The sequence below is a fragment of the Haplochromis burtoni genome, unplaced genomic scaffold, assembly GCF_018398535.1.
Source record: "Haplochromis burtoni strain Fernald_Lab_line unplaced genomic scaffold, NCSU_Asbu1 Contig_569, whole genome shotgun sequence".
NCBI classification, from domain to species: Eukaryota; Metazoa; Chordata; class Actinopteri; order Cichliformes; family Cichlidae; genus Haplochromis; species Haplochromis burtoni.
Genome location: NW_024582930.1, coordinates 156,701 through 171,373, shown reverse-complemented (window position 1 = coordinate 171,373; position 14,673 = coordinate 156,701). Strand labels below are relative to the sequence as shown.

At 44.4% G+C, this 14,673-nt stretch overlaps 2 protein-coding genes across 3 annotated transcripts; one reads left to right on the top strand and one right to left on the bottom strand.

Annotated features, from left to right (window-relative positions):
• Positions 1-215: 215 nt before the first annotated feature.
• ift74 (intraflagellar transport 74) lies at positions 216-13,603 on the bottom strand. Of its 2 annotated transcripts, none has more exons than XM_005948055.3 (20): positions 13,424-13,603; positions 12,538-12,671; positions 11,941-12,082; positions 11,806-11,854; positions 11,526-11,624; positions 11,336-11,396; positions 10,991-11,050; positions 10,835-10,896; positions 3,638-3,776; positions 3,475-3,537; positions 3,247-3,390; positions 2,655-2,695; positions 2,494-2,573; positions 2,363-2,416; positions 1,793-1,890; positions 1,594-1,720; positions 1,293-1,456; positions 1,013-1,138; positions 822-882; positions 216-538 (listed from the first exon to the last, which is right to left on the bottom strand). In XM_005948055.3, exons 1-20 carry the CDS (start codon positions 13,524-13,526, stop codon positions 423-425), a joined length of 1,923 nt encoding a protein of 640 aa, XP_005948117.1. In that variant the 5' UTR covers positions 13,527-13,603; the 3' UTR covers positions 216-422. The 2 variants fall into 2 exon arrangements, with proteins under 2 accessions (XP_005948117.1, XP_042070398.1); XM_042214464.1 differs by having other exon boundaries at positions 12,538-12,678; positions 13,424-13,533.
• LOC102293461 (leucine-rich repeat-containing protein 19) lies at positions 5,707-11,170 on the top strand. Its single transcript, XM_005948053.2, has 7 exons — positions 5,707-5,804; positions 7,166-7,261; positions 7,360-7,610; positions 7,823-7,934; positions 8,113-8,200; positions 9,395-9,601; positions 9,696-11,170. Exons 2-7 carry the CDS (start codon positions 7,175-7,177, stop codon positions 10,007-10,009), a joined length of 1,059 nt encoding a protein of 352 aa, XP_005948115.1. The 5' UTR covers positions 5,707-5,804; positions 7,166-7,174; the 3' UTR covers positions 10,010-11,170.
• Positions 13,604-14,673: the final 1,070 nt, after the last annotated feature.

Below are 14,673 nucleotides of genomic sequence, written 5' to 3'. Positions count from 1 at the left end.
TTAGGCTTCAAACTTTCCTTTTTGCTAAAGCATATAGTTAGGGCTGGACCAGGTGACCCTGAATCCTCCCTTAGTTATGCTGCAATAGGTGTAGGCTGCCGGGGATTCCCATGATGCATTAGACATGTACGTTCGTTTAACTGATGCATTTGTATGTCTCCGTCTCTCAGTTAATTGTAGTATGTTTATTTTTTTCTTTTGCAATAAACAGACAGTACCTATGAAACAGGTTTATTTAAATTAGCTCACCATTTTACATTCACATCTCTACTTGAAGCTGCTGTCAGAATGCAGCACAATCTCTCTGCCTTTGAATGACTGAAAAGCTATTTGGGTATAAACACTCAACACATTTTGCTTTTAATGACCATGAGCCTGTCAGAAAGCTTCATCTGGAACCAAATGAATAAAGCCTTTTGTTTTTAACTCATGTTGTTCTGCAGCAGCTCTATGAGGCTCTTGTTGTAATCGGCCACCTGCTGGGAGACGCTCTTGGCAACTGAGGCGTAGTCGCTCTCCTGGGATTTGGAGGCGATGACTGACGCTGCAGTCAAGGAAAAATCACTGAGCTCACAGACCTGGTGTCTCAGAGACCAGAGGTTTATAGAAGACAAACCGGGCAGACAAACCGAGAGCTGGAAAATAAAATTAAATGTATGCACACATCTGACAAGTACTGCTCCTTTAATTACGTCCAAAAGCTACCAAAGCTGTAAAGAACTGGTCCTAGTGTTTAAAAAGCTCACTTTCTCTGGATGCTGGAGACTGAATAGAGGGCTTCTAGTGCGGATGAATTCATACGTCATATTTCTAAAGGATACATTCTTTCATCACAAAGTTGTTCTGCTCCAGGTGCTGCCACTTCCTCTCCAGGTTAGCCAGCTAACGTTCAGACACATAAAGCAACACAAAACACAAGACTGCTGTGAGCTGAAGACGGGAAGGCAGGTGGTGAGGAGGGAGCTGAGTCAGAAGATTCAGTGTGTTTCCTGTGTACCAAAACACGACCAACCTGAGCGTGAGTCTCATTTTCTTGCAGTCTGGTCTTCAGCGCTTCATGTTTCTGGTTCATCTCCTCCAGCAGCTGTCCAAATGCATCTCGACGCTGAGTCAGCGACACCTGCTCCTCCTGCAGCCTCTGCAGCACAAGGAGAGAAAACAAAGTATAGTCAGTTCATTTTTTAAAACGGAGTCGATTATTGATCTCCAGTATGGAAGCTCTCGGGGACAGCGGTGAGAAAGATCTCCCTTTTAACAGGAAGAGACCTTCAGCACAAAGAGTTTGCAGTTACCTTCTTCTTCTCCTCAGCTGTGAGCCTGAGGGTGTCCAGGTCCCTGTAGGTATGCAGCTCAGACTGCATGGTGCTGACACGCTCCTGCAGGGTGCTCAGCTCACCTGTGATCTTCCCCTCCAGCTGCTGCACCTTCTCCAGGTCCTGCTGCAGGCGCTGGGACTCTGTGCAGGGGCAGAGAAGGGCCTTTGTTCAGTGCTCGTGTTGTCGGGACGTAAATGTTCCAGACTTTAAGGTTAGAAATAAATTAATGTGATCTCTTTAGAAGTGAGGGAAACCCGACTGTGTGCGTGTCACCCACCTGTTGTCAGTCCTCTAGCGGTGCTCTCTGACTGGACCACCTCGGTCTCCTTGCTTACCAGCACTTCCTGCATGTCCCTCAGCTCACTGGCTGTCACTGTATCCACCTGACGGAGCCGCAACATGTTCTACAAAGACATGCACAGTTAGTGCAGTGGACCACGCTGTGTTTGTCCTCCCATTTCATCAGTGCTCCTCACCCTGCTGCAGTGCTCCAGGAGTGAGACAATGTTCTCCTGGCCCTGCTTTAGTCTCTCCTCCTCCTGAGCCCTGGACTCCTCAAATGACTCGAGGAACCCTGAGAAGAGGACAGAGGTTATATCCATGCGCTGCTAGTAGACAGTAGGTCCCCTCTAGTTCCTCCTGACAGTGGAAATCAAACTACTGTGTTTTGGTGACTCCTAACTGTCATCAACTAGGCTTCATGCTTTCACATACAGTGTTTGCATCAGCCCCCACATTCCCAAATGTGGGATCATCAGTGTTGATTAAACAGAAGAACAAATACATGCCTGTCAGCCTGCATCTGCTCAACTACTCTGCCCCACAGTCCAAGACATCAAGATGCAGTTTGTGTGTCTGTCAGTCGCCTGTGACGTGACCGACTGACCGTCTCCTCTCAGTCGCTCCGTTAACTGTTGTATGTGTTCATTTTTTTCTTTTGCAATAAACGGACACAGTACGTAAGAAATGTTCTCGAAACACCTTAACTTTAAATGAGCTCGACTATGCTGCCTATGTCACAAGTGTTCGGTTCGACTGGGACTCACGGTCGATCTCCTCTTCCTTCCTCTTCAGCTCTTTGTATTTTTGTTGACATTCGCCTGTAGGAATGTTCAGAATATTGAAATCACATCAAAGGTGATTCAGGTTTAGAGTCCACCCTCATCCTGTGGGTTACCCTGAGCTGCTTCTGAGTCCTGCTCCAGGTGTCGGATCTCCTCTGTGATTTGTCTTCTCCTGTCCCGTATCTCCGTAAGCCTGAGTACACACAATATACACATATTCTTACACGCACACACAGAAGTGACGAGGATCTAAGTACTTGTAATGAGTACATACTGCCTCTCCATGCTGGCAATTTCCTGGTTGTCCTCTTTCACCTGGAGAACAGAAGCACAGCTTCAGTCTTTGGTTTTTCACGTCTGCTAACATCAAGCTTCAGGAGCTCTGCTCACTGCTGTTTACAATCCATTCATCAGTTTGACCACATGATGGTGCTGTTGACTCTCTGAATCAATGCACACGTTTAGGATGAAGAACAGCCCTACTGCACATTACCACAGTAGCCTGGGTTAGCATTAGATAATCTAAACTTCAGTGTTATTAAGTTTACTTAATCAGAGAACATCGGAGAACAAAATAAAGAACCAGGACCCAAATGTCGCAGCTATAGTTGCTTTTTAATGCTGAAAGAGGGTTTTTGCCGTGCAGACCCTGAATGTGTGGAGGCAGTGAACGCTGAGGAACCGAATTCCTCAACATGACTAAAACTACTCAACCAGACTGAAACTGAATTCATGTGATATCCTTGTAAAAGCCTGTTTCAGGAACACAAACAAATCTATTTCCTGTTTGTAAAAGTTTCTGTGATATTTCATCAAATCCCTCCCGTCCTCTGATGTAGCAATGACCGATAAGCCAGCGCGCACACCTGCTTAAATAACTTCTCTCTCTCTTCCTGGGGTGAACCCAGGCTCTTCTGCTCCGCCTCCATCGTGTCTCGTTTGGCCTCCAGCGCTGACAAGGTCTCACGAAGCCGAACCATCTCCTGCTTTATCTGAGAGTGGGACAGCTCCTGCAACGAGGATCGTTCACGTAAAACACCCGCAGCCATGCTGTTCCTCCACCTCGCTCACACCGCCCCCTCCACCCGACTCACTGCTTCATAGTCCTCCTTCCTCGTTATTAGCACGTCCAGGTCCTCCTGGAGAACAGTCAGCTCCTGCAAAACAAAAGAATCAGCTGAGTACTTGCCAGAGTGAGATTTCATCATGCCTGACATGAACCAATCTCCTCTTTCCCCATAACAACTACAGCTTCACCTGCAGCAGTTCCTCATTAGTGGTTGTCATGGTGAAATATTTCTCTTGCTTTGCTGCCGGCATTGCTTGGACGACTTCATCAGCAACGCGCCTCTCTCTCCTGATCTCCTCCTCAATGGCCCTGATTGCCTCCTCTCTCCTGCAGAGCAAACAGAGTGGACAGAGTGGACGCAGACAGATAAAGGAAGCCAAAGAGTTTACAGTTCAATAACAGCCCACATCAGCTGACACGCTTCTACACATCAGCTAACATCGGGTCAGGCTATCTAAGCTGCTTAAGTTGTGGCACATGCACAAGCTGCTTTGCAACCCACCTCCTCGGGTTCCTCTGAGTCTACGGAGGCCCTGACTGAACACTGCACAAGCAAAACGTTCCACATGAAAAATAAGGCAAAGCAGATGAAGAACCTAAAAAACGGTTGTTGTTTCTTAAATTCATTTTCATTCTTTACTACACCAACCAACGACAAACGGAGACAGAATCAAGCAGCGGTGGTCAAAGCTTCCTCCTGTTTCCTGCTCAGCTACATCACAGGACTGAAGCATAACTATGATGTGAAGCCGGCCGCATCAGTGAAACGCCTCTTTCTCTGAGAGATTTTAACATAAAAACATAAATGCAATTCAATAATACATCTCAGTGTCTTTGCACTTAAACTGTAAGAAACAAATAAGCTTTCTTTTTAATTTTGGGGCCTTTTCAGCCCTTATTCCATAGAGACATGAGTGTGTGTGGGGGGGGGGCATGCAGCAAAGGCTTAGCGTGGATCGGACTCAAACCCGGGCCTACCGCTCTCCGGCCACAGGGCGTATGACCTCCTGATCATCCCACTGAGCTAAACCATAAATAAGTTAAATTGGGTTCTGTGTTGTGCAGACTGTCCTGTAATTCAACAATGAACATTTTTGTCCTTTCTGTTTCTGTTTATGGTGAATCGAACATAAGAATGATACATTTCTATAGCAGCCAGTGAAAAACGAGGAACTTTCTGCCGTTTATTGCTTTATCTACGACTTATTTACTTTGGTACAGTACGTGGTCATGGAGCACGTCCTCACCGTAGAAGATTTATGCCCTCCTTCACATTTTCCACAGTGGGCCAGACTGAAGACTTTGGAGGGCTGATCCTGGCCCATGGGCCTTATGTTTGACACCCCTGCTCTGGGACTGGTGGAGGAAGACTACAGCACCAAACTCTTGAATATTCACATCATACGGTTACACTTGAACCTGACCCCTGTGATGTAGATCAGCTCCTCCAGTCTCAACATTCCCTCCTCTGTGCTGAAACCCGACCTTCCCAGAGACGGTGCAGTCGGGCTGCAATGCAGCTCCATCACATTTACATCAGTCTCTACTTCAATTCAATTTTATTTATATAGCGCCAAATCACAACAAAAGTCGCCGCAAGGCGCTTCATAGATACAGAGAAAAACCCAACAATCATATGAGCTCCTATGAGCAGCACTTTGGCGACAGTGGGAAGGAAAAGCTCCCTTTTAACAGGAAGAAACCTCCGGCAGAACTTCAATGGAAGAGTAGGAATGTGGGAATTCTTGTTCAGCTGTATGTAACCCAGTCTGCTGCTGCTGGTGTGCCTGCTCACTTTCACAGTACTATTAATCATTACAATGTTTACAAGAGTTTGCAAATGTTGCTGAAACATTTTACAATATCAAGAGTGAGAGTACACGCACTTGGGTTTGCCGTGTCCACACAGGCGCACAGGTATGTTTGCTGAGACGAAGCAGCAGCAACACTTTCATCTTCTACCTGCTTTTCATCCACTTTTCCTTTACTCCGTCTGATCTTTCACACTCTTCTCCTTACTTTATGCTTTCTTTTCCATTCAGCCGTCATCTCTCCGTAAGAAGAGGTCATTAAAAGAACTAAAATGCTTGTCATTAATCATATTCAGTCATTTGCAGAATTATACCTTGAACTAGTTCACATATATATTTAGATGAGCCATTTCCAACAGTAACCTAAGAGATACTTGTAGGCAGAAGAAGGAAGACAGCAAAGATGGGAGGACCAACTTGATCAATCATAAACAGTTAGCACAGAGTGCACACTTGTTTTACAAGGAACAAAGGTCACTCGTACGCTGACTGCGTGAGAGTAACACAGGACTAAAGGTTCACCTTAGTGCGTGTAGAAGAACAGGTAAGATTCTTCTGCTACTTTTCATTAGTAAAAGATGATTACACAACAAGTATAAAGAGAAAGAGTGTGAAAACCAGACAGGAATTGTGAGATGTGCGAGGTTAGGCAGCAGACACGTTTCTACACGTCTCCTTTAAAAGAAGACGTGCGCTGAAGTTTCTTTTCTCTGTAAGACGTGAAAAAGACACTCCAGCATCAGTGTGCACTCACTCCCTCACACGGTGCTTTATCTCTACTGTACTCTGACCTCGGGCTTATGCTGCAAAGTGCCCGATTTCTCAGTTCACTGCACATACAAAGAATTCACATAGAAATATGAGGGCATAAGGTTTTCTGTTAATGGAGTCCAACGCTGAGTCGTATGTTTAAAGAGGAACATGACGTGCAACGATGGGTAATGTTTTTTATCCTCAGGTTAGATGGCTTAATAGCTCCCGACTCTAAAGAGTATTTTCATCAGATTCTGAACAGTTTTTTCCTTCTGCTCTTTGTGATGTCAGTGAGAACAGGTACAGTCATGTCAGCGAGCTGCGCTCCGCCTACCTGCTGTTTGAATCAAACACTTTAAACAAAATGTTGTAAAGCCTCAAGCTGTCACCATGCTGCTGTTTGGTAACAGGCACACACGGACGTTGTGGTAAAGTTTTATCCTGCTTTTTGATTCTAAGGGCCATCATTGAAAAATCAGTGTAGTTTTGTTTTCACGTGAAACTGAGACCATCAGCTTATCGTGAACGTGATAATAAGGTCAGTGATCAAGAGACCCAAGCACTGTTTTACTGTCGCCATATATTAGACTTTCTGCAGCACCCCCTGCTGGCCATTACTTAGAATGCACATTTATGGCACTTTGTATCACTCGTAGTATTTGTGAGTATTTGTCCTCATGACATGCTGTGCTTAGTGTAAACATTGGCCAATACTTATTTACAAAATCTTGTCTCACACTTTTAACCCCTGCACACTTTTCACAGGATACACTGAGATTTTTCATCTCTTTGTGGTCTTCAGGTGTTACCGTGTCACGCAACCTTGTTTTTAAGAGGCACCGCCAATCCAAAGAACGCTGGCTTAAAGGGGGAGGAGCTAAACATGTATTTCAGAAAATACATTTTACTGACAGGCTAAATAACTGTAACTTATGCAAACCTTGTGTATAAATGGAGTTGATGTTAGTCAGATTATTTTAGTCCAACTACATAATTTGCAACCGTCGATATCTGTGCCGTAGTAACGCTTTTTCAATCAAAAGGCGGAATTCTACCAGGCAACAAATGAATTAATTACTGGTTTTGTTAAGAAATGAGCGTGTTTTCTCTGTCACGTGTTGGTTACAGGACTTTGTATCCATTTCCTTTCAGTGTGGTGTGATGCAGAGGTGCTGGCAGCCTCTCCTCCTGCTGTGGCTCACTGCAGGGCTAGTGAAAAATAATGAGACAGTGAAAGACGGTGAAACCGTAAGAAAAGTTCTGGCCTTTAACAACATTTTGCTCCAGCTGTCTATTTCTATATTTTTCCAGTTTTCTATAACAATTGTTCCTGTTCCACCCATCAGCTGACAGCAAACTTCACCAACAAACATCTTCAAGTCATCCCTGAAAACTCTGAAAATGTAAATGTTACCAAACTGATGATTGAAGGGAACCTAATTACTCTGAATGACACGGACCAGCAAGCACTAGCTAGCTATCCCAGCCTGGTAGAGCTTCACTTGGATGCTAACTGGATCACTGCTATTCCAGCCAAATACTTCTCTGTGGTACCAAACCTCAGAGTGCTGTCTCTCGCCAGAAACAACATCAGCAGGTCAGTAGGCTAGCAAAAGTCTAACTTCTAACTAAATGCTAGTTAGCTGCTTTAAGTATACTGTGTGTTAAACACCAACCATTAAACTGGTTTGATTTTGATATTGATGCATACTTGCTAAAACTTACTACTGTTGCATGTTAGTAATATATCCAAGTACAGTGTGGTATGTAATCAAGTGTAATACGATTCTGCTGTGCTGTTTTTTGTAGCCTTGACCCTCAGGCTTTCAGTGACCTGGAGGTCCTGACAGAGTTGGACCTGACCCACAACTTGCTAACAAGCCTCCCTGCACAGCTGATCAGTGGGCTGAACAAGTTACAGGTAAAACAAGCATTTCAAAAAGAATCTGCTAACTTAGAGTTTAGTTAGAACTAATCTAGACATGACATACATAAAGAAATGCATGCATGTGTATGGGGGTTTAGGGCTGCACATGTAAGTGTTTCCTGTACAGGATGTGTTATTATTTCATTTACCTCGCTCTGTCTGGTCCCATCAGGTACTGAACCTACAGGGAAACCCCTGGAATTGTTCCTGTCCACTGCTGACCATCATTGGACAGATCGATGCAGCAAATGTTACCATGGGTAGTAGTTTTCATCACACAGTTTTAAATGTTGGCTGACCCGTGACCCTTTCTGGGAGCTAATGAGTCAATGACAGCAGTTTGAAAACTATAAACACTGCTCAAAAAGAGAAAGGAACACAAACACAGTTCATGAGTGTGCTGAGGACACGTGGCACATGTGAAAGGGTCTGGAGCAGCTGTAGAGAACGTTATGCTGCCTGTAACATCGTTCGGCATGACCAGATTGGTGGTGGGTCAGGAATGGTCTGGGGAGGCATGTCTATGGGGGGACACACAGATGTCTACAGGCTAGGCAACGGCACCTGCCTGATATCAGGGATCGGGACAACAGACTGGCTGCATCATGGTTTCACTTTTATTTGCGTTGTGTCTTTGAATTCGGCCCTCTCTAGGTTGATCATTTTCATTCCCATCTTTTCCTTCCTAAAACATTCCCCGGTCCATATCAGTATCCAGCATGGCTTTCCCCCCACTGAGACCGGTATGTGTTCAAAGTCTTTATTTGAAGGAATTTTAGTAGACACGGAGTATCTTGCTTGAATCTGCAGTGGCACATTTTTACTTACAATCTATGAGCCATGTGAGACTCGCACGGCTGGTATGGAGGTTTTATTTGAACCTTATTTGAAAGATTTTTGGCAACTGATGTCACTGGAAGCCAGAATTAAAGAACCTAAAGCTCACACTGCTGATCAACACATAAGAACACCCGGTGCTTTTGTCTGCTTCCTTTTAAACTGCAGACAGGTGACACTTTGGTGATGGTTACCATAAAGCCATACCATGCAGGAGAGCACCCACCATATACAACCTGGTTCCCATATAGAGTTGAATGCTCTGCCTTAGTGAGCCAAAAATGTCTACTGGGGAAACTGAGCGATGGTCTGGTTACTTAAAGGAAAATGTTGGTAGCTTGATTATTAAATCATATGTCCCATGGTGCAGATTTCAGTGATTCTCTTGGATCAATCAGTGAACTACATTATTTTCACATCATTCTTAAAGATTTATCCCAGTATTAAAGCCAAAAACACTACTTTGAATGAAAACAAGTACAAGTAGAGACAAGTAGGAGTGTAGTATAGAGAGATAATGAGGCCAGTGTTTAAAATCCCTTTCTATGTGAAGAGACTGTTCTCTAACTTTAGTAACTTAAAGAGCATGTACTGAAGGAAATGGTGTGTGGCTGCAGGAGGACCACAGGTCATCTGTGCATCTCCAGCAGAGCAGGCTGGACGAGATCTTCTTAATGCTGCAGCACTGTGCTCCACATTATTACCCAGCGTCACTCCAGACCCGCAGAAACCAAAAACACCGGTCCACCCTCAACAGACGTCGGGCCCATCAGTTATTATGACGACCACACAGTCAACCGGTCAGAACAACAGCACCAGCAAAGGTACGACATCGAGAGCTGCAGATCATTTTCTCCATTTTTGTGGACGCACAAATGCAAGCTTGTAACCCTGTCTCCATCCTCAAACCCAAACTAGACCCGACTCCTGCGCTCGGCAACACGTGGAAATTCACAGCATCCGTCGCAATCTTGGCAGTGGCCACCTCCATGCTCATCGTGTGTGCCGTCAAGGGGCCGTCCTGGTACAAGCTCTTCCACAACTACAGGCATCGGCAGTTACAACAACAAGTCGAGGAGGGCGACGAGGATTTTGTGTCAACAGAGTTCTCGGCGACGGGAAGACACCCGACCCATCAAACATTCAGCTTTGAACCAATGAACAGACAGATAGACGAGGAGCAGGAGGAGCAGGAGTACTTTGAGGATCCATATATCAGGAGAGAAGAGTGACATGCACGATGATAAGAAAGCAAACCACAAACACAATGCAATCCATTCAGTGGCAACCTTGCTGTTTGATAAACACCGCTGAGTATTATCATTTCACGGGTCACAAAATCATTGTGTGAGAGCTGTACTGTTGGTCACTGAAGGAGCTTCTTTGCAACATCTCACAAATTCAGGCTCTTAACTCCACGGCCTGCATTGTTGCCTGGATACTTCCACTGTTGTCAGCTGCGAGGAGTCTGCAACAACCCTAACTCCACTTTTTGACCACTAGAAGAACAATATTCAAGTACAGAACACTTCCTGTAATCTGAGCCATTAGTGTTAGTGTGTGAGCGCCCAGTTAGATCGACAGCTTTATCCTTGTTTGCACGGCACTAGAACGATGAAGTCACATGGTTTACAAGAGTTTTTACCTCTTCATGACTCGACAACGCCAGCAGCAATGTGCAGCGTTATACAAACCTCAATTTACGGTGGTTTGAAAACAGTTTGCAAGTGTTTCAGATAAAAAACACTCCACGTGTTTGTTTGCTCACGGATCTACACGGCATTTATTTTTATTAAGAAAACTCCACTGCTGCTTCATCTTTACATAACAAGCAGTCGTTTCCTGTTGTGTTTAAAAGTCTCATACCTGCACATATCTGATTCTTTTTAAATGTTTTATGGCTCACATGGAAACTAGCCATCAGGCTAAATTAAATAATGTCCTAGTACTTCATTCTGAAAATGATACTTCACAAAATAAATACGTTAAAGTGTATTTGTGAACATAAAACTGTCTAATGGAGACACAAGGGTCTTTATGAGAACACGTGCACTTACTCTCTCCTCTCAGTGAAGATGTTATCGATGCTTTCTGCCTCGCTGTCATTCTCGGCTTTCAACTAAACACAAGATCAAAAAGTTAAAGGGAGAATTTTCCCCTATATTTCCAGTTCATGAAAAACCCCTTTTACATTGTTTTGATGGATCACTTACTATGTTGTAGTCGTTGATCATTTCCTCCATCTCTGTGTTGGTGTTGAGCTTGTCCACAAGCTGGAAACACAATAAAAATGTACAAAAGTGAAGTAAAAACGAGTCCAGTGTTTAACGCATTCACTGAAAACTAAAAACACAACCTCACCAGTATAAAGGTTTTAAATGTGCAGTTGCTCTCAAACATAACATCGTAACACCTGCAATCAAATAGTTACTGTCCCTGAAGTGGGAAGTTTACATCGTCTATTTTAAGTCACCATGGCCGACTGCTTAAGCTCCTCAACAACACAGTGAAAAAGTGGATCCAATCTTTCAGTGTTTAACAACATTGTTGCTGTTTACCATATTGTAGTCAGCAAGCTGGCCTTGCATATCCTTAATCTCAGCAGCGAGGCCTTCAGCTCTGCAGCAGACACACATCACGGGGACATTATACAGAGTTCATCTGGATTCATCTTTCACTCAACTATAACTGGTAAAGACGGGAATGAAGACAGAAACTTGGTCCTAAAAGAAGAAGAACACCACCCACCTCTTTTCATAAGAGAGATAGACGGAGTTCTCCTGGTTGTAGCTCTCAATCTCTTTGTGCAGTCTGCTGGTCTCTGTGGTCAACTCGTTGATCTTACTCCTGACAGAAGAACAAATTTCACATCGATAGAAATACATTTTAACTCAAGACCAACTCTAAGAAATGTGAATGTGCTCAGTATGTGTGCATCTTTTGTGAAGTGGTCTAGCTGACCTATGGTTTGTGCACTCCTTTACTTTGACATAAGTACTTACTGTTAATGCCAGTGAGTATGTGTTACCTGAGAAGACCCAAGTAGTAGGACTTGTCCAAAATCTGTCTCTGAGGCCCTTTGGTAAAGGAAATGTGGGAGGGAGGTCACAGGTTTATTTATATATTAAACACAATCAGAAAAATATCCAAGAAGAAAACATACCTTTCATGCCAGTTTTCATTCCACTGAGCCCCTGCTGGGTGACCGGCCTCTCAGTCACTTTGATCTGTGCTGTCAGGACTCCGGGGGTGGTGACGGGGATGCCACCCCTCAAACCTGGATGAGCACTGGTCCCTGGGACCATCTGGAAGAGGAAGTGCAGTGCCTTAGTTGTGGCTGTCACAAAATTGCATTTTCACTCTGAAATTATTTTAGCTGAAAGAATTCACAGTGACAATATTATCACGATATCTAAAGGAAATCTGACAATAACCATGTTACTCTCTCTAAACCTCATACTCAGCTTTTTTCTCATATTAGATACAACACACATGTAGGGAGGGGAAAACAGAGTCTGCACTCAGAACTGCACACAAGATTACAAAAGAAGCATGATGCAATGAAAATGCATCATAAGCACAATGTCCATTTTATTTTTGGTCTTTTTTCTTGCCAAAACTGGTCTATAGTGTTACACGTAGGCTCAGTAAAACCTGGCGTGCAGAAACACACAGAATCAGCAAACAATTGTATTTTCAGACTGAACATAACACACTCAGAGTGATAATATCTCAAAGTTCCATGCTGCTGATGGCTAACCCCAGTTGCAACACGCATAGCTGTAGGAGGAGGTTGGATAGCTGTAGGGGGTCTCCCAGCACCAGGGACCACAGATCCGCTGCGGCTCATCGGCCGGCCCATGCTGGATGGAGGCCGCTGGCTTGCCATGATGCCTAAAACCCGTGGACACACAAACAGGAACACTGAGTAACAAATCAGACACGTGGAGCTGCTGGCTGGATGGAGCCATTTTTATGTTATTTCCTATATTTTTAACTTTGTAATTTATTGTATTATTTAATTTAGTTCAGTCTGTTACTGTTCCTGTTGCCTTGGAGCAACAGGAACCACATCATTTCCTGATGCTGTTACAGGTCGGTGCTTGTTGGTGAAATAAAAGGGCCACACTTGAAGACACTAAAGAATAACCTTTAACCCTGTGGTGCCTGTTGATTCATATACTGACATTTTCCACTTGAGCAGATTTTACTAGCGCAACAGATCAGGCGGTCACGTGATTAGGAGTGGTAGCGAAAGGCTGAAGGCAATAAAGGGACTGATTTGTACCTCACAGTAACACAGAGCTTGTAAAGGAAATAAAGATGTGCACGCTGCTAAAAAGAGGGAAGAAGCTCCTCGGGGTGATTAAACCAAACTCTAAATAATAACACATGTCACATGTTTACTTTGATTTAGAAACATGATTTGTTTCGTGTGCACAAACACTGCATCTACGCTGCACTGACCCGCATCGCTGTAACGGCAGCTGTGCATCGTTATGACAGCGCAGTCTGTTAAAACCTACAATTTTGAAGCTTAGTTCGGCTATTGCTAACTTGTTAGCTGACACTTTTTGGCTTAGCTTCGTTTACGGAAGCCTCGGTAAACGTCCCGGCGTTAGCCGTGAGATAACGCAGCTTCTTACCTGAAAATGGTCTCTCTGCGGTCTGTTTTATACGCCTGTATAACTTCCAGTCGAAGCAGGCGTGCGGCGGTTTACCTGAAAACAGAAATAAACGAAAAAGCATGAAACGCTAGCTGGAAGAAAGTCAGCGGCTCGAGATGATGTTGACGTTACCCCAGTAACCATCTTCTTCTTCACCTGAAATGGGAACAATGCAGGTTGGAGAATGTACGTCTGCCCCCCACCGGCCAACAGGGGGACTACATGAGGTTCCAGTCTATCTGTACGCCGAAACACACACGCACAAACAAACAAAGCAACTGTAGCTGTGTTCTTTGTACTGCCTCTCACATGTCTCTATGAGAAAAGACTGAGAAACTAGTTGTTTCTTCTGTATTATCCCAATTTCGTGGAGAGGTGAAGGATGCGACTGAACATCACCTTTATCTGACAGCCAATAAGAGCAGTCAATCAGGAAGTGCAACGCTCTATTTCACAGAACATTAGGTCAGGGAGGAACATTACACCTCAGCCTTGTTGCTTCATTGGTAAGGGAGGAGTAAGTGGTTGATGGTTCATTAGTGTATTTCTTTTTATAGTATGCCTCATTCACCCATCCAACACCCATCCATACAAGCGCTTTTTTCTGTTCTTTTGAAGATGATGATGATGATGATGATGATGATGAAGCCTTTATTTGCCTGCAGCGAAATCGGACCTCTTCCAACCATACATACATTACACAAACATCACATTGTGGAGACAGGTCAGAACAGGTAAAAACAGGAGAGGAGAAAAAAAGAGAACTACTCAGACTGAGCTCCTGATAGGGGATCAGTACAAGAACAGAAAACATGAATCTTCACACCGTGACACCATGAAAACACGTGACAAGCAACAGGGTTGGGTGAGTAGGGCTAGAGTAAGCCAATGTAGACAGCAGCATCGAGTCGTGGCATCTCTGCCCAGGTCCAGCTGACCCGCCGTTTGCATCAGATGGGGGCCAAGCATCAGGGCGTTTGGAATAGGGAAGGGAGTGAGTGTGCATCTGTGTCAGTGTACACGTGTATGTGTGCGTGTGTGTGTATCCTGTGTTCAACTTGAGGGAGAGTGTCCTTTCACCTGGTTGAGCGAAAGTCAGCAGTCCTTCAGCCAAACCAGGTGTCCTTGAAGGATCAGGTCAGAGAGACTAAACATAGTCCGGTTATCAGGGACAAGAATTTGTTGTTCAGGAGCTGCATGAGTGAGGGAGATGATTGTTTGGGGTAATG